Source organism: Salmo trutta, chromosome 9 (assembly GCF_901001165.1).
Source record: "Salmo trutta chromosome 9, fSalTru1.1, whole genome shotgun sequence".
Classification (NCBI taxonomy): domain Eukaryota; kingdom Metazoa; phylum Chordata; class Actinopteri; order Salmoniformes; family Salmonidae; genus Salmo; species Salmo trutta.
Genome location: NC_042965.1, coordinates 7,972,720 through 7,998,545, shown reverse-complemented (window position 1 = coordinate 7,998,545; position 25,826 = coordinate 7,972,720). Strand labels below are relative to the sequence as shown.

The 25,826-nt window shown below is 42.9% G+C and overlaps 1 protein-coding gene across 3 annotated transcripts in view; it reads left to right on the top strand.

The window, feature by feature from the left end:
* Positions 1-425: 425 nt before the first annotated feature.
* LOC115199782 (netrin-G2) overlaps positions 426-25,826 on the top strand; it is a 49,165-nt gene continuing 23,764 nt past the window's right edge. For 2 of the 3 annotated variants that reach the window (XM_029762206.1, XM_029762209.1), the window contains exons 1-3: positions 426-1,003; positions 1,774-2,469; positions 8,891-9,534. In XM_029762206.1, coding sequence (XP_029618066.1) covers positions 2,233-2,469; positions 8,891-9,534 — 881 coding nt within the window. In that variant the 5' untranslated portion in view covers positions 426-1,003; positions 1,774-2,232. Of the gene's footprint in view, positions 1,004-1,296; positions 1,416-1,773; positions 2,470-8,890; positions 9,535-25,826 lie in introns of those variants that run through there. The other variant, XM_029762207.1, reaches the window with a different exon arrangement.

The following is a 25,826-nucleotide window of genomic DNA, read 5'->3' as shown; positions in this document are numbered from 1 at the left end:
TTATATGTATAATTTTCACTGTAAAATCACCAGGAAATCAGCTCAAAGGGATTTTAATTGAGGAAATCCGTTCCCAATTATTCCCACACATCAATAGAGGCATATGCGATCGTATCCCAATGTAATCAAGGTTTGAAATGATTCTGTTTTTGTCAAATACTATTTGTTTGGGATTCTTGCAGTCAATTTGCAGTGTACAAATTATTTATAACTATGTTCTGGCCTCTGACCATCCGCTTAAGAGAAAACGTTACAAAATTGGGGACGCCTGCACTGTGTAGAAGATGAATACGCTATGCTTTAAGAGCCATATAGGAACTTCAAGTTTAACTGTTAAACAGTTTTGTGTTAGCCTATTGCTTAGCGAAAACTAGAGATCCTTATGTCTGCCTTAAGTGATTTTTGAGCTGCTCCTTTAAGCAGGACGGGTAGCCCGATCGGCTCATGGGGTGGTTATATTTCTGACCGGTAAAAGTTGCGTAGCTGCTTCACACACACGTAGTTTGCAAATCAGATACTGATAGCTAAATATGGAAACGAAAAGGGAGCAGGAGAACAATGGCAGGAGGGAATTTATGAAATAAGCGAGTGTGTTTATGCATAGGGGAAAGTGAGGTCGAGAGAGAGAGAGACCGAGCGAGAGCGAGCTCTTTCCTTCTGCCCTTGAGCGCCTAGGACAAAACCGAAATCGCAAAAAGTAATGGAACATTAATTGAGGCAGTACCACTTCTGAAAAAGTATTGAAATATAATATATTTCGAACAAGAAGTCAACTATTGTGCGTACGGGATGTATAGGATACCATCCTAACAACGCACTGCTTTCCTCAAAAGTATAAAAACAGAAGGGAAACAAACAGAAGGGGAGAGCATCTCATCTAATCCTCTTACAGAAGGGAATACGGTAACGTTAAGCTTTATTTCAACGACGAACCAATGCTGAGGCTTTAGAATGCAAAGGATGCACCCATGACAGAATGATCATATTTTCCCGGAGCAATTTGGTAAGTGTTCGAGTTCCACCGTGAACATAGAGGATAGTAACTGTTGTAACAGTGCACCTTCAAAATTGTATAGTGAGAGCTTATAATCTTGCAACCAGTGACTTGCCACAGTTATTTCTTATAATCAACCATTATAGCCTACATTTGAAGGCAGCATTAGGCTACACACTTCAGAGAATTTCAGAGGTTTGGAAAGAGCATCAACGTCGAGAACATCAGTTGTCCACATTTATAGGACAAGTCCAAACATGATCCAAGTTGATCAAATTTGTTATTTTTATTTGCCAATTGTAGACTACAGCCTAGGTCTGTCACCATCTGCCTGGGAGAAGTTATCGACAGTTATGTTACCTCTGATGGCAATAGTTGACAAACCCAAGAGCGCAACAGACATCCGTCTCTGGGGACTAGGGTATATCTTTTTTTACTTGCAGTTTTGTTTGGGAAATTCATTAATTAGGGTAGTCTTGTGAATATAGATTGGTTGTGGAAACAAACGTGAAAAGTTACAATATTATTTATTTTTAAACTACGGTATAGCCTACCGATATTAATTTTAACAGATTTCAAATGGGTTCAAGTTCCTCTAATGAAAGATATGTTTAACCTAATTGCTAGTTGTAAAAACGAAATAAAATAGTCTGTAAAGTAGCAGTAGCCTATTAGATATAGTTTTAGTTTGCCTTTTTTTGTCTGGAAATGTGAGTGGCAATTTCCCCAAAAAAGTTAAATGTTTAATAAATTATTGTATTTTCTCCTTCTCAATATAGCCAACGATGGAGCATGTAAATACTTCCTTTGACTGACATTCTACACAACAAAATCTCATCTAGAGAGCTTCTGAGTGGACAGCGGGAATATTCTCAATGGTCTACTCATGGACATATCGACTGCTTTTAGCATGGCTTGCCTGGAGTGCCAAAGGGGGTCGATCTGAGAAAGATTAGCATTGTATACATTTCTAATAAAAGTTATTGTAACTATAATTGAAAGTAATACTTTAATTGAATTGTTTTTAACGTAGGTTAACAAATACTTCAAAACAGAAGTACGTGTAACTTATTTAGGCAGGCATACATTTGTATACAAAACCAGCAGAGTTGTAAGGCTGTATCCTGCAAGCGGCAGGTGTCTCTCCCAACATGAAAACCAACCGGATTCCAAGCTGATCCTCTCCCTGTGTGGACCGACGGTGGCACCTCTTCCCTCCGGACTCTCGGTCTTGGACCATGGGTGTGGTCTCTACGAGTGCCATGCTCTCACAGGTGCTTTTTCTTTTGCACTTTGTTACTCTGACACTTGGCCAGTATGACATATGCAAGTCGCTGGTTAGTACAGACAATGGACCAACATGGGAGTTTTATGCGTGCCAGCCCAAACCAATGGCTATGAAGGAGTTCATGCAAATTAGGGTGGATCCTCCTGGCATCACTTGCGGCAACCCCCCGGAGAGGTTCTGTACCCTGGTAAGTTTAAGTTTGAATTCAGTTGATGTAACGCCAGCACTAGTTTTATACTTAGATTATTTTTATCGGCCTACACTTTGTTGAAGTTTTGTCTATCAAAGTGATGAAAAACTGACATGGAAGGTTTTCTAGAAATTAGGATATCGTTAGGGTATCTGATCCTAGATATGAGATGAGAAACTTTGATTTCGAACAAGATGGCAGGAATATGTACCTTTTTCTATGAGACAACTCATACTTACTTTCAGTAGGCTACTTGTTATTATAGTGAAAATGCAAACAAGACTTCAAGACACAATTACATTTATTTTGGAATCACTGCCCCAATAGATACACTACATGCCCAAAAGTATGTGGATACCTGCTCGTCGAACATCTCATTCCAAAATTATAGGCATTAATATGGAGTTGGTCCCTTTGCTGCTGCAACAGCCTCCACTTTTCTGGAAAGGCTTTCCACCAACATTGCTGCGGGGAGTTGCTTCTATTCAGCCACAAGAGCCCCCCCGACAGTGAATTGCGCACTGAGATGGAACAGAGCAAATAGGCTTTTCAACGCAATAGCTTTAGCTGGTGGTAATTTGTGGAATAGACATCAGCTAGAATGCGGTTTTATCCAATCAGCATCCAGGATTAGACCCAACCGTTGTATAAACCAACAGAATAGATTAGAACAGAATAGTGCTATAGAATAACTTAAATAATAAAATAAACATACTATTTATATTGTCTATAAATATTAAATATGACTAAATGAAAAAATATAGCAGCAGCAATATTCAATAAAACAAATCATTTTTGCTTAGACCTGCTGTTTTCAGAATGAAACACAATAGGTCCACACTACAGTATATCAGGTTATTTAACCAAGTTAATTTTGTTTGTCTCATAAATATCATTAGATTAGGTTTGTTATTATGTTTGTGCCTCCCTACAGGGACTCACACCTTGAGTGATACCCTTTATTTATAACACTGTTTAACACTCTAGCAATATGAGCGATGCAACACTATGAGCTCATATGAATAGTAACTTTAGGGCTTTAAATGTACATGTATATGTAGTATTTTGTATCCTGTAAAGCTGTTGGCTTGTGTGTGTACTGTATATATATGGTATGCTCCTGTTTTTGTGAGTGCTGACATGGGTGAGCTTAATTTCTATAAGAGAGGCTGACAATGTTGCTGTGGGAATCCAGCCGAGGGCTTGATTGTAAAATAAGCAAATGTATGATTTGTCCAGCTGGGTTGTACTTTTGGAACCCATGAAGAGAGGACGATCAAACCATGATCACAAAGCATACCGTGTACACTTTTTATAGTGTGTTATCTGAAACTCCTGGTTATCAATTGTTATATAGCCTTAGACTTGTCAATCACTCACTCTGATTTGAGCATCTGTCTTTGTGGTAAGAGACAAGTCACTTTTAACATCCTAAATATCACCAATGGTAATTATGATCATCACATTGCAACTAAACATTCAGCAATATGTAGCATCTACCTGTGTAATGCCAACCGCAGCTTTTTTTGTGCCAGATTACGAACCACACATTGGCTGTGGTAGTGGAGAGGTTAGCATGGATTTTGCCAAATTGAAGCTGGGGATAATTCGTGAGAGCTATGATAGCATGAGCCAGGTTGGGACTTTAGCCAGGACATGGGTACCATCCTATCTCTTGCCATGAGTGATACGGGATCTTTGGAGACCACAGGATGTCCGGACAGACAGTCAGGGTTTAAGTCTCATCTAATGAAAGGCACCCTTTGCAGGGTAGCGTCCTCATCACTTCCCCCCCGGGGGAATTTGTTCCCCTTACAACCCTCAACTGGCTCTCCAACATCAATTCCAGCAGCAACTTGATTTTGCCATGCATTCTCCCATCCAAGCCCTGACCAGGTCCAACCCTGCTTAGCTTTAGATGGAAGCCAGGGATGCAGCAGGGTGGTGTGGCTGTTGGCATACTGGTAAGCCTACTACTTCAAGAAATGCTGATCAGCCACAATAGGATTCTTAATGACCATTGACCATTTTAAAGTGAAAGACTTGTTGGCCTCTCTTTGGCCCCAAAGTAGTCTAGTCATGAACATTTTATGAAATGTAAAGTGGCCTCCTGTTGACTGTGCTGTTGAAGAATGAAGACTCAGTGTCGACGTGCTTCTATGGCAAGAAGCTCTTTGGTAAATTATCGTTCCTCCAGTGATCTGACCATTCATTTTATGGAAAGGTAAATGTGCCATGAGTGGTCCATTACCAAAGGGCTACCCAATACAGCTAGACACAGTCACATATTTAGACTTGCCATAACTCTTACAGTGCAATATGATAGTGTTCTGTAGCCTATTTTACATCAATTACATGATTTGTACTTTAGATATTGAAGGAGTGCACTCAATTGACAACATTTTTCACGCTTTCCTTTCGGAAAGCAACATCATTGATTTAGAATAAGCCATCTCCAGATTGAGTATGCTGGCTTTCGTTGGAAAGCTTTGCGGCTCATGAATGATTTAGAGCACATTTCAGCCACTAGGCCCACAGGAGATGCCGTTGCATTTTTAGTCAGTGCTTTGCCCCCCCCCCCCCCCCCCCCCCCCGCCATGCATGATGTTAGCTGGTGCTGCGAGGGGACTGCACTCTGTATGTAGCATCGCTTAATGAGCAGAGGAGGGAAGGAGGGAGGGAGCTAAGCAAAATGACAAATCTCGACCCACTACTGATGTAATTATACACACATTGAAAGACGAAGAGAGGAGCCAGACAGTGTCCATAACTGAAGTGGGGCATCACTGCCACTCTCCATCCTATGAGCTCAAATGATTAATTACAAGGACTCTTTTTCAACAGTAACGGTCGCAACATATTAGATATAATCCCGCCCCACATTGCATTTGCTCATTTTAAAATGCACAAACAGCCGGAACTAAAAACAGCAGTGCAGGTTACAGCACAGCAGGGGAGTGCGCTATAGGAAGCATTTCAATTTGGTACACTATTTGAAGTAGGTTAAAATAAATGTTTAGATTAGATCATGTGAGGATATGTCACCATATTTATCCTACCGGTGTAGAGTTAATGTATTGTCACTAACGTGCAGCTTTGGTCAGTTTTGTCCTGTGTCATTCATTTTACATGAGTCTTGGCAGCTTCAGCCCCCATCCCGTGCTCCCAAAGGGTAGCGATTTCATCCCGTTTCGCTATGCCCACATGCAATAATCTCCATTCGCCTGTTTTCATGTCACTGCAGGTCTTGGAGGATTCTTCAAATTAAGTTGTGCGTATGGTAATCCTCTGTCATCCTTTCAGGGAATTACAATATTTTTCAAAAAAGGTTTTTGATTGATTACATTCTAATTTATGCTGATCTGAACAGCTTTTTATAGTGCTATGAACATAATACAGTGTGAAATGGTGTGTGTGTGTGAGTGCGCGCGCGCGCAGATTAAAAACAGTAGCCAGTGGCCCATGCTGGGACAGGTGAGGGTCTTGTGCGGCCTGTTTTGTCTCTGGTATAATTAGCCTGCTGTTTTCCAGATATTGTATCAGGAGCTTCCTTCACATTAATTAAGTCAAGCGAGGAAACGCTTCTCACCAGTTGAGGGAATAGCAAATCTAAACACTAGCTTCCTATACAGTACATGGCTCAATGCTCCCCATCTACACCAATGTAGTTGGGCATGTTTGTGGACTGAGGTACCGTTCAAATCTCTGGGCTCAACTGCCTTTCTAGTTTTATCATCCTGGTCCTCTCGTCTCGACTCGTCTCCTCTTACATGACCTCTCCTCTCCATTTCCCCACCACACACTTTCTGTCTCTTCCTCATCCTTACCATCTATTTCGGTCAGTGCAGGTCCACAGATGTCCTTCTGATTGGACTTAACAATGTCAACTGGACTCTGACTCAGTGAATAAACTGGCCAGGTCATCTTCAGGAAAGAGGTCAGTGATCCCCAGCCACTCACAGTCAGGGTGTCTGAACCTCATTGATGGAGCTGCCTTCCTAATGCCATCAAACCACAGCGTAAAGGGGAGATCAGTGGAGGGCTTCCACTCTAGCAGAGAGGAAAAACCCTCTGTCATTGAGGATAGAATGTTGGATTGTCTCAAACACACAAGAAACCTATTGGCCAGTGAAAGGGGATCAAAGTTCGTGGTTCTCCTCGAGTGTGTGTGCAAGAGAGAGCAAGAGATCCATTATGAATTCCCTGCGGCTGTCACTGAGAAGTGGGCAAACAGTCTGCTTAGCACTGGGTTGCTCTTTAACTGTGACAGGAATCCAGTGTGGATAATTGCTGGAGCGGTTTAGTGGTGAAAGCCACCTGGTGTAGCAGTTGGACTGGATTTGTGTGCTCTGCAGGTGGCGGCAAGGATTGTGGGCTAAAGGTAGAAGAAGCTGAGGCTCTGGCTTGAGCACCTGTTGTGTGTGGCTCTCATAACACCATTGACATAAAGGGGAAAGAATGTACAGTACATTACCAAAAGTATGTGGACACCTGTTCATCGAACATCTCATTCCAAAATCATGGGCATTAATATGGAGGCTTTCCACTAGATGTTAGAACATTGCTGCAGGGACTTGCTTCCATTAAGCCACAAGAGCATTAGTGAGGTCGGGCACTGATGTTGGGCAATTAGGCCTGGCTCGCAGTAGGCGCTCCAATTCATCCCAAAGGTGTTTGATGGGGTTGAGGTCAGGGCTCTGTGCAGGCCAGTCAAGTTCTGCCACACTGATCTCAACAAACCATTTCTGTATGGACCTTGCTTTGTGCATGGGGGCATTGCTATGCTGAAACAAGAAAGGGTCTTCCCCTAACAAACTTGAAAGCACACAATCGTCTAGAATGTCATTGTAATGCTGCAGTGTTAAGATTTCCCTCCACTGAAACTAAGGGGCCTAGCCTGAACCATGAAAAACAACCCCAGACCATTATTCCTCCTCCACCAAACTTTACAGTTGGCACTATGCATTGAGGCAGGTAGCGTTCTCCTGGCATCTGCCATACCCAGAGTCCAATGGCGGCGAACTTTACACCACTCCAGCCAGTGCTTGGCTGCTCAGCCATGGAAACCCATTTCATGAAGCTCCCAACGAACAATTCTTGTGCTAACGTTGCTTCCAGAGGCACTTTGGAACTCAGTAGGGAGTTTTGCAACTGCAGAAAATAAGATTTTTACTCGCTACGCACTTCAGCACTCGGCGGTCCCGTTCTGTGAGCTTGTGTGGCCTACCACTTCACAGCTGAGCCGTTGTTGCTCCGAGACGTTTCCACTTCACAATAGCAGCACTTACAGTTGACCGGGGCAGCTCTAGCAGGGGAGAAATCTGACGAACTGACTTGTTGGAAAGGTGGCATCCTATTAAGGTGCCACGTTGAAAGTCACTGAGCTCTTTAGTAAGGCCATTCTACTGCCAATAGCCTGCCTGGAGTGCCATTTTTGGAATTTTCTATTGGTTAAATTGCAACAGGCAAGCTCAATCAAGCACAGATACAGTATTTGAGAACATTTCAAATAGTATCTGAACCCAGGCCTGGAAACCGTGTGGGTGAGGATGACTGTTGATGACAAGACTTGGGACAGTTTGCACTTAGGCCGACCAATGTGACACTGGGATTTAGAGGTCAGGGATGACCACATGGTAGGCAACCCCCCATGTTAATCCGTTCTGTGTGTAATCCATGTGTGTCAGTAGAGCAGTGTTACAGTTACGGGTAAAGTGAAACATCTACGACACTGTTGAAGCTACATAATGTCAGACTATTAGGTATGCAACGCATTTCCGTAGTCTCGCTGATCTTTTTTGGAGTGATGATGTAATTTGATTCAGTGCAACACTGTAATTTACAATGTGCATTAAATTAGTGCCATTATAACCAGATTATGTGCAATTATTACCCTGTATGTAGGAATTCCCTGATGGCTATTCACCAAACAGAGCTCACAAACTGTTTAATGGGGACATATGGTGAGCATGTTAACATGTTGGGACAAGCACACAGACATGGTCTCAAGGGGACCTGAGGTTGACCAGATTGTTTTGGAAAATCTGTTTCCCGGTTGTTTCATGTTGCTTGGGTGTATTTTTTTTTGGTGGGGCTAGTAGCCTATATAAGATAATGAGAATGTTAGTTTCTTATTTTATCTGACTTGTTTCTCATTTGCAAAGACATGCAAAGAACCAAGAAATACTATTAAAAACATCAGTTGTGTAGCCTAATTTGAGAATGTGGGAACCTTTTAGGGAGCCATTCTTATAATTCATATATTCTATGCTGAATATTAACAAAACTCACTCCGTGTGAATTTAGAATGTTAACAGATGATGAGCTAGTAAATGTTTTCTATTTTCTAACGGGGAAGGGAGACGAACAGTGTTTTCCAACATTGACCAGTTTTCTTTCCCCCCTCTCCCTCTTTCAGGAGAACCCCTACCTGTGTAGTGACGAGTGTGATGCCTCCAACCCGGACCTGGCTCACCCTCCCCAGCTGATGCAGGATCGTGAGCGCAGCGGCCTCATCACCTACTGGCAGACGGTGACGTGGAGCCGCTACCCGGAGCCCCTGCTGGCCAACATCTCTCTGGCCTGGAACAAGAGCCTGGAGCTGACCGACGACATTCAGGTCACCTTCGAGTATGGCCGCCCCACCATGATGGTGCTGGACAAGTCCCTAGATAAAGGGCGCACCTGGCAGCCCTACCAGTTCTATGCCGACGACTGCATGGATGCCTTCGGCATGCCCGCGAAGCGGGTGCAGGACCTGTCGGCCACTAATGTAACGCGGGTCATCTGCACAGAGCAGTACTCTCGCTGGGTGGGCTCCAAGAACGAGAAGGTGCTGCGCTTCGAGGTGATGGCGCGCTTCACGATCTTCACGGGGCCCAAGCTGCTCAACATGGACAGTCTGTACACACGCATGGAGAGTATGAAAGGCCTGAGGGACTTCTTCACTTTCACCAACCTGAGACTGAGGCTGCTGAGGCCGGCCCTGGGGGGAACCTATGTCCAGAAAGACAACCTCCTCAAATACTTCTACGCCATTTCCAACATAGAGGTACCAGCCAGGTAAATACACACACCTACCTCTCTTTGCCTTATTGGACAATATTTCTTGCAACGATATTTGAGTCACAGTCTATTTTGTGATCAATTGAGAAAATGCACAGTCCTAATGGTATACTGTACAGTATCTTACTCTGTACACCAGAGGAGGCTGGTGGGATGAGCTATAGGAGGACAGGCTCATTGTAATGGCTGGAATGGAATTAATGGAACAGTATCAAACACATGACTCCATTCCAGTTATTCCATTCCAGTCATCACAATGAGTTTGTTCTCCTATAGCTCCTCCCACCAGCCTCCTCTGCTCTATATTAGTTGGAAAAGAGTGCCCAATATCTTAGCTTCTGATAAGGAGCTGTGTAGGAAGTTGTCTGAAACACAAACTGGTTTGATTCTGTTAAAGAAACGGTCACTCTCTTCCTGCTGACAGTCAATTCTATAGCAATCCAATCTTAGTGCTTAATTCAGTAACCTTTGCAAATATAAATATTGATAAATTAATGAATTAGTCTCTCCTGGCAACATTGCATTGCCCAAACCTCCGGTAATACGAGCCGTCAATCAATAGTTATTCCTGTATGTCAAATAGCAAATTGTTTTTAAAGGGAGTTGGGGATGGGGTTTGGAGGAGTTGAGTGGTCAAATGGACACATGGAGATAAGGTAAAGAGCCCATGACTGATGTTCACTGGTTTATAATGATCAGGGAATAGAGGAGAAATGTTAAGCTAATACCTACCGGAAAATTGTTGTTGGATATTTTATCCATCCCTCAGCATTGGGAAGCGCTTGCAGTGTTTGAATGATTGGGATGGGATGGCCTCCCTGATGGCCCGTGTGTGTGTGTGTGTGTGTGTGTGTGTGTGTGTGTGTGTGTGTGTGTGTGTGTGTGTGTGTCGCAATAAATGGACCGCAAACACCGGGAGAAATGGCCTAGGGCTCTGTAATGACATCAGGCCCATCAGCACAGAGACGGAGCTGCCGCCGTTGCCTCTTCCACCACCTCCCCTGCTCCTCCTCCCATTCCTCCTCTGCCTCCTCCTCCCCCTTTTCTCTCTCCCCCTCCTCCGCCTCTCCACGGCTCATTTCCCCTTGACATGAGGAGCGCAGATAATCAACCGGTGATTAAACCTAATCGGGTAGAGCAACAAAAGCCAAGGCCCCCTAATTGAGTAAGATGCAATGCTACTTGTGAGAGGCAGGCTAAATTGTTTTGTAATTTCCTATTTTGATTCAATCTGATTTGAGCCTTGTTTCAGGGATTTTGTTCTGAACTCTTCTGATAATGCTCGGACATTTAGATAATGCTTGTTCACAAAGGCTGCCGTGGTAATTGATATTTCCACTGGATAGCACTCTATTTATAGCCCTATATGGAAGGAATATAGAAAATTCAGAATCCCCAAGGAGGAAGGACCGTAGCTTGCATGTCCCTTCGCTTGCACAAACTTCTTTTGAGAAACACCGGACTAGAGCAAACCAGATGTATCTCTTTGTCCCATTCTGTCCTTTTGTTTTTAAAAGGATAGAACAAAAAAACGAAATAAGGAAACCATCCTCAGACCTTCACTCTGGTCACTCTAAGCGTACATGGGATCTTTATTTTCCCATAGGCTGAAATTAATCTGTCAGCTCAAAAAACAAGTACACCACAGGAGCTCAAGCCTGATGCGGCAGCATCTAAATAATCACCAGCTGGGTTGGGTTAAGTTGAGTAGAAGTAGAACATTACAAGTAATGATGGCGTGAAGCCTGTTTGTGTCCAGGAGGCATTTGAAAACCCTCGGTTTGTATTATACAAACACATGTCGAAATGAATGATATTGTTACAATCAGGAAACAATTAAATAAGGGGTGAAAATAGGGTTCTGTCACTGATCTAGGTGGATAAGGGTGAGAGTGACCCTGGTGCCCATTCTCTTGTTTGGGGATGGAGCCATGTCAGATGTGACGGATGGCTCCAGTTGTTGGGTGTAATATATTGGCATAGCCATTATCCCTCTGACCTCCTCGCCCACCTTCCTCTACTACACAATGATAGGAGACATGTCAAGCTGTCAGGAGAGACCACAGTGTCAGACAGACAGAGGCCCCACTAATGCTGTATTCATTTGCCTGTGGTCCTGTCTCAGCACCCATCACAGTGGGGAAAAGGACCTTGACATGAACAACTGTTTATCACATTGAACCATTTTCCACTAAAGTTTAAGTTTCACTCACCTGTCTCAAGTTAGGGTTCCAGGGGCCAACTTTTTGCTGTTCAATTTCTTTAGAAACCATTGTGAAAATCCTTCCACACAATCTCACAGTCTAACTGAGTGGAACAGGTGATTTCCTTGGGCTGGGACTAGGGAGACACGTGGTCAACCTGATTATACAAGTGTGGAGGAATACTTCTGCGTGCTAACATGATTTATTTTTCCACAACAAGGATCCTGTGGGCAGAGCTGACAGTGGCATTTTGGCCTCTCTCCCTTTAACCTCATTCCTATCTGTTTCCTGCCACCACCTCTCTCATTGGAAAACAGCTCCATGTAAAAAAAAAAGTCAAAATTGAATAAAAAAAATGTCAATACAGAAAGATAAGCTCTTACAGAGTAAATGGATTAGTGGGAGAGACAAATAGGACGGGCAGAAAAGTGCTATATTTTCCTCCCGATCTTCCGACATAGAACCACCCACCTTTACATTTGCACCACCCCAGCCCACAATGCCAATTAATAATGCAGTAATACACAAAACACAGACATGACTTTGTTAAATGTGTTCGCAGTAATATACAAAACACAGACATGACTTTGTTAAATGTGTTCGCCAGTCTTGGAAGAGAGCCTAACATTCAGATCCACACACAGTCCAGTCACCATTGTGTCCAGACAGTTGTCCTCTAAGGCCCGTATACAGTATGGAACTCTGAGTGGCTTCACTCCATTGCTGCACTGTGACTGTGGAGGGATTTGAGTTGTAAAGGAGACTGGGTGGATCAGAGAATCCCAGAGAGCGTCCCCCCCCCAGACGACAGTCTGTCACACCTGACAGTTGCAGCAGTGACCCTCTCAGCCTCAGGGGCCTGTCCAATCACAGATGTGAAAAGTATTATGGGATACATCCTTTCACTGTCATTATGACATGGGGCTGGTCTCTGACACTATCATTCTAACTGCCTATAACCTTTTTTATTTATTTAACCTTTAATTAACTAGGCAAGTCAGTTAAGAACAAATTCTTATTTACAATGACGGCCTACCCCAGCCAAACCCTAACGATGGTGGGCCAATTGTGCACCACCCTATGGGACTCCCAATCACAGCCAGTTGCAATACAGCCCTGAATTGAACCAGGGTCTGTAGTGATGCCTCTAGCACTGAGATGCAGTGCCTTAGACCACTGCGCCACTCGGGATTACCCTTGTAAGGTAATATTTTGAGTGGGTAAAAAGGACACGTGTATCCGGAACTGACTCAACTCACGGCACACTCTGAATAGATCTCTGTAAAGCAAAGAAGAGCAAATTAGATTTTAGATGATGCAATTTCAGTATAATCTCCGCACGACTCGATTGCCTTGGGTAAAGTAAGATTAGGGATGAAGTTAGTGCACTGCTGCTACTGTATGTGTCTATACAGTTTTTCTGTAATTTTTTGCTTTGGTCTGCAATTGCTTGTGTATGATGCAGGCTTTGGCCTAGTTTTGGAACAGCTTGTGCTTCTAGAGCGGAGTCATGTGCTGTAGAACAGTAGTATGAGGAAACGCGTTATGAATGTAAGGGTTGCAGGGTGGGGGTAAAGGGCCACTTAAATAACTCACGAGAGTCTTGTGAGTTTGCTTCTAAGCCCTTAAACCATCACCATCAGAGCTGTCCGTCAAATATCCAGCTATGGGCCTTGGCTATGGGGAGGGCAAGGTAACATGATCAGTGCCGCCGTGTCTGGAGGAAATGGATGCCTGCCCTTTTCTGGTCTTTCTCAAAGTGCTTCGGCAGTTAATGAGTGGATGAGTTCAGGGTTGGGAAGGTTACTTTCTAAATGTAAACCATTACAGTTACTAGTTACCTGTCCAAAATTGCAATAAGTAACATCATTTTGGATTACCCAAACTCAGTAAAGTAATCTAAAAGTAATCCCTTAAAAGGCATTAGAAGAAGACAAAAATGTATGTTACCAATTGAACGACATCAATTGCAGGATAAATCAATGTTAGTTTACAAAACTGGCCATAAATGGATGTTGCATTTTACTTTATGGGTTATGTACATAGCCGCTGGAAGTACAGTAGTTTGGGGGTGGGGATGCTGCGATTTTTGACTGAAGGTGGAAGGTGGGGGGATGCAGGAAAAAAAAAATTGCACGCACTGAAGACGTCTATACCAGTCCGCTAATACAAGTCTAGTAAAGGCTTTTGTGTTTAATTTTTTTTTTTTTTACTAAATATATTTTAGTATTTACCAGCATTTCTAACTTCTGTCTGATAATTATCTGTACAAAACAGCTAATCTAATAATACTTGTGGAATATAAAATGCTTGCTTGATATATGTTTTCCGTGGGAATCGAACCCACAACCCTAGCATTGCAAGAGCCATGCTCAGCCAACTGAGAAACATCATCAAAAACCACTTGATGTCTCAATGTACTTAATTACTGTATTGTGTGTCGTTTTTCATCATGGTGATGCAAAGTCTACAGGTACAAACCTGGATGACAATGCGCTAATGAACGTTTACATTAAGTGGTTTGTAAGGATGGTAAATTAATACTGCACAAAAAGTGGTTGTTTTCCATGTTATTTGATCCAAAAATAACTTTGCACGTTGTGATGTAAGTGTTTGAAGACAGGGTTTTGTTCTTTCTGGATTCCATTAGAATGACAATCACAGAGAAAGGGACAGGGCAACAACTCTTACAATTCCAACTATTGAATCCTGCATGATACTGTTCTTAATTATACACCTACCATGTGGAGATGCTGAAAAATGTTTTTGCCCACGATACGCATATCTATATCAGTCCTCTAATAGTAGTAAAGGACTAGTGGACTACTTTTGTGAAAAATATTTTCAACAAATAATAATATATATATTTGTATTAATATGTGTCCGACCGCCTCGATTCGGTATTATGTAGCAACATTTGAAATTGTGTTTTTTATCATTGGATAAAAGTAGAGACTCAGAGCTAGAGAATGGTATATCATACACTGCAGTTGAGGAATAATGGGAAAGTAATTCTGCTTTGAAAGATGGTAAATGTATAAACCCCACTTTTGAGAAAATGGGCCTTGAATGTTTTGGTACACCTACTGGAGAGCTCTTTGTCTACTCCCATCTCTTTAAGCATCCACATGTGAGGCCATGTGGTAAACACATGCTATATCAAATAAAATCTTGGTTTATTTGTCACATGCATAGGATACATAAGGTGTAAATGGTACAGTGAAGTGGTTACATTATTAGATGACGCTTACTCGACACACTTGTCTTAATCGATGGGTCATGTGAAGGAAATGCTATAACCACCCCCCAGCCACATCTAGCTTAGTGGATGGGTCACTATTGTCCGGCCGAAGTGGAGTCTTTTGTTTAGACATGAAGCTAACTAGTTAAACAATGGACTGGAACAATCCCAACACATACTACTACCAATACAAACATTGTCATAGCTGTAGTATGAATCTGCAGGTAGCTAAAGCTGACAAACTATGTTCAATGTTAGCTAGCTAACAATAGGCTATAACTAGCAATGAAAATGGATTTCTGATTAGAATAATATCACTACACAGATCATACGCGTAACGTTATCGAGCCAGAAAGCTAGCATTTTCTAGCTAACTAACAGTACGCTTTAACTTGAAATAAAAATGAACAACTTTCTGACAAAATGAATATCTCAAAATGTAGCTAGACTCTTACTCGTATACATGGATGAAAGGACTGTCAACACATACTGAACAGCTCACGTTATTGACAGAAGCATGCTACATGGCAGACCAATCCAAACTCATTTCCCGGCATGCCCAGCCCATTCATTATCTCAGCCAATCATGGCTCGCGGGAATGTTCCAGTCTTTTTTTCCGTGGCTAAACCAACTAGGCTCGTAATTTAACAATTCCACACCTATTTATGGATAGAATACACGTTTGTTATTAAGACACATGAAAGTTCACATGTTCCAGAAGGTATTTCTGCCAAAAAATACATTTTGATAAAAAAATACATGTTTACGTTCAAATGCCACTCTTGTAAAGTAGTGACGTGTGACATACACCTATGTCCTGAAACGAGTCACATATTTTTTTATTCAAATTTTTCAAGGGGTGCTGCAGCACCCTCGGCACATTTACTTCCCGCAGCTATGGTTGTATAGGCTTCAATCCATTTCTTTCCACTTCAATACAGATAAAATGATTAGGCTATATATACAATTAAAATAAAATTTAGTCTGTCAGATTTCCAGTCATTCCAATTAATGAAATACCCCTTGATCTACAAGAATAGGACTTGGAAATATAGATTAGTCTAAATGTTTTCCCTGAACATAATCCAAAAATGATGGAATGGCATGCTTTGAGCACTACCGAAAAGTGCACCAGGACAATTCACAGTTGAGCTCACTCAATTTAGCTCAACGCTGATTGGCTATTATTTTATGCTTTTTTATCAAGGGAGGCCAAATGCTTGCTGGCTTCCTTCCCTTGCATTCAATACTATGGGCGGCAACAATGTCATACTTTTTTTGACCAGACGGCATCAGATCGATGTCCTACACATACAGAGACGAGGGGCGTTGTTTTGCTCGCTCAGATGCTTTCTCCGGTGAGATACATTCAGCCTCTTGAGAATTGAAGGAAATTCTGAAAAACCAAGAGACAAAAAATACATTATTTTATGGTTCTCTTTTTTTCTTGGATTTCTTTTGGGGTAAGCCTGGCTTCCATTGGCATCCATGAATACTTGCCACTGAAAATCCCTACTTGTGGTCTTCTTAAATTAAACTAGTTTTTTAAATTATGTGTGGAGCACAATACCACAAAGGAGTTTACAAAGGAGGAACTCCCTCAAACTTGTATTCCATGATTCACATAATTGCTGTGTAGATATCAATAATAGGCATAAGTGATATACATATCGCCAGTAGGCTACACCCCTGCTGTCACCCTTATCTCCCAACCAGCTCCAAGCGTTTATTCAAGTTGGTCATATAATCTTCGATGCCGACAGCAGTCGCACCATTGGAAGATGTAGCTTGCACTTTAGCCTACAAAAAACCTATTCCTGCTCTTTTCCACAATCCATCAAACGTATTTGGTGTGTCATAGTGGTCTCTGGCTTGTGGTCAGAATCTAAGTTTTTAAATAATGGGACTAGATCAAATAAAATCAACCCTTAAATGCACTTGAAATAAAGTTTCATTTGATTTAGTCCTATTCTTTAACTTAGATATTTTGTTGAGATGGAGACTTGAATCCAACATATTAATTATTAACTTGAAGATTACACTTGAAATCAACCAAAGCTTGTATCCCTGAGGCCTATATGTATTGTCTATTTTAGTTGAACCTTGAATTAAAACAATAGCTGTTGACGACTTTGCAAATGCTATATAGGCCAAATATTGATGATATATGACTTCTAAAGAATGGTTACATTTTCATTTGCTCTCTTAAACGTACCCTTTGGAATGAGTTCGATAGCAACAGTGAATATTTTTAGTTAATAATGATTTCTCAATAATCATTCTCGCGATAGCATATTGGTAGTAGTCAGTGACAAATATGAAAACTAAGCAAGGCTGGGCTTGGTAAAAAACCTGGATGGGAGACCAAAGGGTAACTGTTGATAGGCCAATTCTCCAGTAGTAGGTGCTACCTAGCCTATTGTTTTGATAGTGGATATAACGTTGAATATCTGACGTTGTTTCAAAGGAAAAAATTCAACCTATTATATTCAAGGTTTGTCTATGTTGAAAATTGGTTACCATGATGACATAGTCCTGTGGTTGAAATTTCACCCTCAAAACAACAGTTTACATGATAAAAATTTTCAAATTCAATGTATAGTATTGTCCACGTAGATTCCACGTCACAGTACGTTGACAAAATACGACCAGTTTGTGCCAATTGGGATCCCCTGCCAAACAATACCTGTATGTTGAAGGTGTCTTTTGAAAAGAGGGAAATTTAACAATGCGTCTTGAGGAAACTGCAAGGCATTACTTAGTTAGTACACATACAGTATGTTTGTGTGAGGGATACTGTCGATAGAGCCGAAACCTGGCTGGCATGATGACACCTGTGCACTGCACACACACACACACACGGAGTGTAGTTACAGTTTGTGGAATTACGTTGACTCAGCGCTTGATATTGCCTGTGAACTTTGTTGCTGGTCTTGGTCAGTTATTTTCTTCATCAAGGCACATGCTCTTCTCATTGATATTTTCCTTAGTATTCTAAACAATGTAGCTATGTGAAATGTATTATGTGCATGTTTTATTATTTCTATGCATAACTTTCATTTTAAATAATTTTAAGGCTTGACTGTCTGGTCCCACTGAATGTATAGTACAGTATATCAGCATAGTAGATGCTGTATGTTCACAAATGCATCTAGTTTTCTATCAGTTCTTTTCTCGCTGTGTTCCCCTGTAGGGGAGTAGCCTATTGTATGACTGATGATGCTCTGTCCAGGCTTAGGAGGATAACAGAGTTAACCCGTCCGTGCTTTCTGCGCTGTTGGTCTCAACTTTGCTTTGGGTTGCAGATGAATTATGAAAATAGAAAAACGCTGCTCGCGGTCTGGTACTCCAACACTTACAGGACAACCCTAATGCGGCTAATGAAATTAACATTTCAGGGGGCTGGAATATGAGTAACTATTGCTGTCATCTCAGGAAGTAAGCTCTGTATGAGTGGAGAACAGCACGCTCCCTCCCTCCTTCCTTCCCACCCTCGCTCTCAACCTCCCTCCCTCCTTCCCTCCCTCCCTCGCTCCCTCTCCCCAGTCCCCCTGCTCTGCAGTGTTGTCTATTTCTGTAGGATCCTCATTACCCAATGAGATGAAACAGCCCTTTTAAACTGTAAGCTTCTAGTGTGTCAATTTATGAGAAAAATTGTGATCATTTGACTAGCTTTGCATTGTCACTCAGCAGGTTTCTGCTAATTTTAGGTCTTTTATCGTTATAGTTTACCGTCAAACTCTGTCCTCCAGGTAGCTTAAGTAAGAGGCAACGCTAAGGGAGGATATCAGGATAAGCACAGTTTTTATTTGTAGGGGGAAATATTTATACATACATTTACAAGGGCCAAATTGAGGGAGTAAAACATAATTTGAAGTGAAGAGCGGTTTGTTTCCCCAATGATGCCAGTATCTTCAAAGTTTACTGGGCGGGCAATTTGTCTCTGAGGAAAGAGCTGGGATATCTGGGTTTTATGCAGCAACGCTTGCGGGGATGTGATATTTGAAAGGCTGCTGAGTGTGGGATCCTCCTTGTATGCTAACAGCACCTCAGGCGTAAATATTGTGGCAGCCTGCATGGATCCCATGCCTCCAGGGTCCCAAACAAAAATGGGGTGTCCTTGCCAGGCAAACAGAATATTTCAGCAGCACGATGTCCCTCATCAAATTTTCATCTGCCCATTTCAATGATGAGGCAGACTAATTTTTGTGCAGCTCCATCATAGTAGGAGAACTGTGGTCAGCTAACCTGTCCATCCATCCTTTAATGAACAAGAGCATATGGTTCATTATCATTACTATCACCCTTAATACCAGGATGTACTGTATAGCTCAAAGCAGTGATGGGCTACATACTGGACTTTCCAGGGAAGTTATAGCATTGTCATGGAAGTTGTGACCCGGTAAAGCCATCAGCTTCTATCTCAAGGCCATCAGACTGTTAAATAGCCATCACTAGCCGGCCACCACCCGGTTACTCAACCCTGCACCTTAGAGGCCGCTGCCCTATATACATAGACATGGAATCACTGACCACTTTAATAATGGAACACTAGTCACTTTAATAATGTTTACATACTGCTTTACTCATCTCATATATATACTGTTTTCTATTCTACTGTATTTTAGGCAATGCCACTCCGACATTGCTCGTCCTAATATTTCTCTATTTCTTAATTCCATTCTTTTACATTTAGATTTGTGTGTATTGTCGTGAATTGTTAGATACTACTGCACCGTTGGAGCTAGGAACACAAGCATTTCGCTACACCCTCAATAACATCTGCTGAATATGTGTATGTGACCAGTAAAATGTGGTTTGATTTGACGTGCCTGACTCAGGCATACAGATGTTTTGGGTGTGCTTGTGTCACATAGGCGGCAGGTAGCCTAGTGGTTAAGGGTGTTGAGCTCGTAAATGAAAGGTTGCCGGTTCGAATCTCTGAGCCAACTAGATGAGAAAACTGTTTGCTTAAGCAAGGTACTTAACCCTAATTGCTCTGGATAAGAGTGTTTTCTAAATTACTTAAATGTAAAATGCGGAGGGGCTTCAGACACTGTGTCAAATCAGAATGATAATAATTCCTTTGTCATATTACTCTTCATTTACTGTAGATAGAAATGGTACAGATTCACATTGTGCTTTTATGGGAGTAGTGCAATGGATCCTGTCCCTAACGGTCCCTGCAGCGGACAGTTGCGCTGCAGGTGCTTTTACAACATTCTGGTCATAATTGGCAGAACCCCACAGAGCCTCAACCCACGGAGCCCACAAATTAATTATGCAAGGAGCCTTTTATATTCCCAGTGTCCTTTAACTATTTTGATGTGCTCAGAGAAATGTAAAGCCAACTCCCTTTCTACAGCTCCACTTTGTCTACACTTCTCACTTACACTAATGTGTCTATGTCTCTGCCTATCTGCATATCCCTTCGGGAAAAGGAGCTGCGCTTTGCATTTGACTTCCACCCTTGTTCGTTGGGAGTGCAGGAGAAGGCGTTTTTTTTCTTTTTTCTTCAGCATCCTGTGTAAATAATTTACAGGAGCTGTCCATGCCAAAGCTTTCAAGGTCATTTGAAATTGGTAGTTAAAGAGCCAGCCGCGTGAAGGGCTGCTGCTCCCCTCATGGGGTAGTGCTCCCCGGGCCGTTCTGGTGCTCACCAACCCTTAAACTGCAAAATCCTCCAGGAGGGGGCAAAGGTGGAAAATGTTGAGAAAGGGTCTCCTGTAGCTGTCTCCGAGTTGGTTGGGGATCCAGTGCTCTTGCGGGTATTGGAGGGAAACAGCAGGGTTTTACTTTCTCCTCATATCATAAGTTCCTCAGAGCACAGGGAAAGAGAAAAGAGAGAAATGGCAAAAAGCATGTGAAGCAATGAACTCTGTGACTGCATCTGCTGTCAAGGGCCTAGCAGCATTCTAGAGCTGCAGTACCTCAGAGCCCCTATAGGAATGTATAGTAGATATAGGGAAAGGGAAGGGGCTGTTAGTGAGGTGAAATGGTACCTCCATTGGAGAGCTGTTATGAAAACCCTGAGCAGCTTATCATTAGCAGAGGTCAGAACTCGTCTGGTCCCAGTCACGGATCAGGACCAAACAGAAAAGGATGTTTGAAGTCAATTATACATGTTTGGCTCTTCAAAGCCCATGGAGACAACCTGTACACCTGCAAACCAATATCAGGAGCCATACAATATTGCTCCTAGACTACCAATACAGGCCTACAGAATGAAGTCATGTTATTTTTTGACCCTCTCAGATTCATTGATCATCCCAATAGTCAGGTGAATCTCCACTCTATAACTGCATCATGGTGGTTATGAGCCTAGTTGTCCCAGCTGAGTAGTAGGTCAGAAACGGTAATTGTTTTCTTGGTTGAAAAAATCCTCTCTCTCCAAAGAAGAAGTGAGTCTTAACAGCTGTAATAATGACAGATGTGGCCCCCTCTGTGCAGGAGGGTACCTCGCAGGGCACCATTTGTCCCTGTCTCCTCTCCATCCATTCTTATTTGGGACTAAGCTAGTCATCATGAGTCACTGGCAGTGAGCGCCCGGCAAATGAAAATAAATAGTGGGGGATTCTCACGAGAGAAGTTGAGGAAATAAATAAAGCTCCCATTAGCGGCAGCTCCCAGCTGTAAGTGAGCAGAGCATGCCACTCTCCACCAGCCTTTTATCTGTCTATCCACATTTGTTTAGCGCTTGCTGTTATTTACTCACCTAAATGCTGCATTTCTCATCTCCAGCAGATGCAAGCTTTTTTTGTTTATATCGTCTTGAAAGGGGGGCTGGTGGCTCTGGCTCGCCAACGCTAATAAACATTCAGCTGTTTTATAGGCCGTGATTATGTCATTATATTCGGCGGATTACTTAATACTGATTTAACACGTAACGTCTCCTCCAGTCAACCTGTCCTGTGCGTGGTAATCGTAGTGTGGCCGAGCCATATGTAGAATGTACGGTACTGTTCCTTCTTCCACTCCAGATGGCCGGATGGGGGTTTGATGCTGGCCCAATAGCAGGACTTGGCTGGCCTGTAACATGAGCTCATGAGCCCAGACAGTGGGGGGGGGGGGGGGGGGGTTTGCCCTGCAGCAACCGGATATAGCTGCCCTGGTTCTGGGAAGGAAGGAGGGCATTTTCCTCCGAGAGCACAGAAGTGAGGCTCCATCCACACTCATAAGGGGGGTGCGGAAATTGACAACGGTGCAATTTCCGCACACTGATTTTTGCTCTTGAGATTCTAACATGGTCTCGGTAATGAATGACTCACTATGGATAGATGGTCTATGAGTGTGTGTGTGTGGGGGTGCACATGTGTGTGTCTGACTTTGTGTGTGTCTGACACCCACTGCGTGAAGGCAGGATACTTCCTGAATGTAGAGCGCATTAATATACAGTATATTCTCTTTTCCGCAGCCACCCCCAGGCTGCAGTGACTTATAGGCTTTGAAGGCCTTAAAGGAAAAGAGGAAAACAGTGTTTTTTTTAAAAGTCAAAGATAGAGCCGCCTTGTCCATACTGTCCTTTACAGTATAACAAATGATTCCTTGGCTCGCTCCCCTTTTTTAATCAAGGGGCTTTACTGTCCACTTTGCACTTTTTGTGAGGCATCAATAATTTAGAATATTCACTGTGATGCATACCAATCTGCCTACTAGCGTGTGTGTGTGCGCATTGCATAGTGTTTCACAGCCCATAACTAAGCACATTTAGAATATGCCAGCAAGCATTTATTCTGCCATCAGACAAGACAGGTCTCTTTTGCATCAGATTTCTTTTGTTTAGAGTGCCCTTTCTCCTGGAAGCGCTACAGTCAGGGATAGGGCTTGGGTAGGGTCTGTGTCATTAAATATGCAACAGTGGCTTTCTTACAGAAATGGGGGACCTGCCAGTGGATGCAAATATCTTGTACATTTAACATGTTCGATGTTCATGCATTATTTGTAAGCATAAATGGTGGAGGAGGATGGAAAATGTTCCTGTGAATGCCGGAAATAGCTCGGGAAGGACTCCTGTATTCGGTTCAGACATCTGTGGTAGCTTCAACATGAAATGTTTTGAGCTGTCTTTGCGAAATAGTTGGCAAGTAAGTTCTATGAGCACGTTAAAGGTCCAATGCAGCCGTTTTTATCTCATTATCAAATCATTTCTGCTTAACAATGCTAGCACAGATTGGAATATGTCCCGTGATTCATCCGATGGCATTGAGGAGTTAACCACATTAGTCACCAGCTTCATTAATAAGTGCATCAACGACATTGTCCGAACAGTGACCGTACGTATATATCCCAACCAGAAGTCATGGATTACAGGCAACATCCGCACTGAGCTAAGGCTAGAGCTGCCAATTTCAAGGAGCGGGACACTAATCCGGATGTTTATTTAAGAAATTGCGCTACGCCCTCCGACAAACCATCAAACAGGCAAAGTGTCAAAACATGTCTAAGACCGAATCATACTATACTGGCTCTGACGCTCGTCAAATGAGGTAGGGCCTGCAAACTATCACAGATTACAAAGGGAAACCCAACCACGAGCTGCCCAGTGAAGCACCAGCTGTTCCGGATGACTGTGTAATCAAGCTCTCCGTAGCCGATGTGAGTAAGACCTTTTAAACAGGTTAACATTCACAAGGTCGCAGGGCCAGATGGATTACCAGGACGTGTACTCAGAGCATGCACTGACCAGCTGGCAAGTGTCTTCACTGACGTGTTCAACCTCTCCCTGACCCAGTCTGTAAAACCTACATGTTTCAAGCAGACCACCATAGTCCCTGTGCCCTAGAACGCCAAGGTAACCTGTCTAAATGACTATCGCCCCGTATCACTCACATCTGTAGCCATGAAGTGCTTTGAAAGGCTGGTCATGGCTCACATCAACATTATCATCCCAGACACACTAAACTCACTCCAATTCGCATACCACCCCAACAGATCCACAGATGACGCAATGTCTATTGCACTCCACACTGCCCTTTCCCACCTGGACAAAAGGAACACCTACGCGAGAATGCTGTTCATTGACTACAGCTCAGCGTTCAACACCATAGTGCCCTCAAAGCTCATCACACCACTAAGGAGACTGAACACCTCCCTCTGCAACTGGATCCTGGACTTCCTGACGGGCCACTCCCAGGTGGTGAGGGTAGTCAACAACACATTCACCATGCTAACCCTCAACACGAGGTGCGTGCTGAGTCCCCTCCTGTACTCCCTGTACACCCAGGACTGCGTGGCCGCATACGGCTCCACGGTGGTAGGCCTGTTCACCAACAACGATGAGACAACCTATAGGAAGGAGATCAGACACCTGGCAGTGTGGTGCCAGGAAAACAACCTCTCCCTCAACGTCAGCAAGACAAAGGAGCTGATCGTGGACAACAGGAAACGGAGGGCTGAGCACGCCCCCATTCAACGAGACAGGGCTGTAGTTGAGCGGGTTGAGAGCTTCAAGTTCCTTGGTGTCCACATCATTAAGGACCTATCATGGTCCAAACACATCAACACAGTCATGAAAAGGGCACGACAATGCCTCTTCCCCCTCAGGAGGCTGAAAAGATTTGGCATGGGCCCTCAAATCCTCAAAAAGTTCTATAGTTGCACCATTGAGAGCATCTTGACTGGCTGCATCACCGCTTGGTATGGCAACTTCTTGGCATCCGACTGTAAGGCACTACAGAGGGTACTGCATACGGCCCAGTACATCACTGGGGCCGAGCTCCCTGCCATCCAGGACCTCTATACCAGGCTGTATCAGAGGAAGGCCCTAAAAATTGTCTGACTCCACTCACCCAAGTCATAGACTGCTCTCTCTGCTACCGCACGGCAAGCGGCACTGGAGCGTCATGTCTGGGTCCAGAAGACTCCTGAACAGCTTCTACCCCCAAGCCATAAAACTGCTGAACAGTTAATGGAATGGTTACCTGGACAAAAGGTTCACTTAAATAAAAATAAAAAACCACTATCCTGCACTGGCTCTATGCACACTCACTGGACTCTACCCACACACTCACACATACTACACTGTCACTCTAACACACACATACAGTACACACACGCGCACACACACTACATATGCTCACACACACACACACACACATATTGACGCCACAGACACACTCACGCAGACACACTTTCACACTCTTTCACACCCTTCACATATGCTGCTGCTACAATGTTTATTATCTATCCTGATTGCCTAGTCACTTTTTACCCCTGCCTACAGTACATGTACATACAGTGCATTCGGAAAGTATTCAGACCACTTCACCTTTTCCACATTTTGTTACATAACAGCCTTATTCTAAAATGGATTAACACATTTTTTTCTCATCAATGTACACACAATAACCCATAATGACAAAACAACAAAAACATTTTTATAAATGTTTGCAAATGTATTAAAAATAAAAAACAAATGCTTTATTTACATAAGTATTCAGACCCTTTGCTATGAGACTCGAAATTGAGCTCAGGTGCATCCTGTTCCCATTGATCATCCTTGAGATGTTTTTACAACTTGATTGAAGTCTTCCTGTGGTAAATTCAATTGATTGGACATGTTTTGGAAAGGCACTCACCTGTCTTCATAAGGTCCCACAGTTGACAGTATATGTCAGAGTAAAAACCAAGCCATGAGGTCGAAGAAATTGTCCGTAGAGCTCCAAGACCGGATTGTTTCAAGGCACAGATTTGCGGAAAGGTATCAAAAAAGGTCTGCAGCATTGAAGGTCCCCATGAACTAAATGTCCTCCATCATTCTTAAATGGAAGGAGTTTGTAACCACCAAGACTCTTCCTAGAGCTGGACAACCATCTCTGCAGCACTCCACCATTCAGGCCTTTAT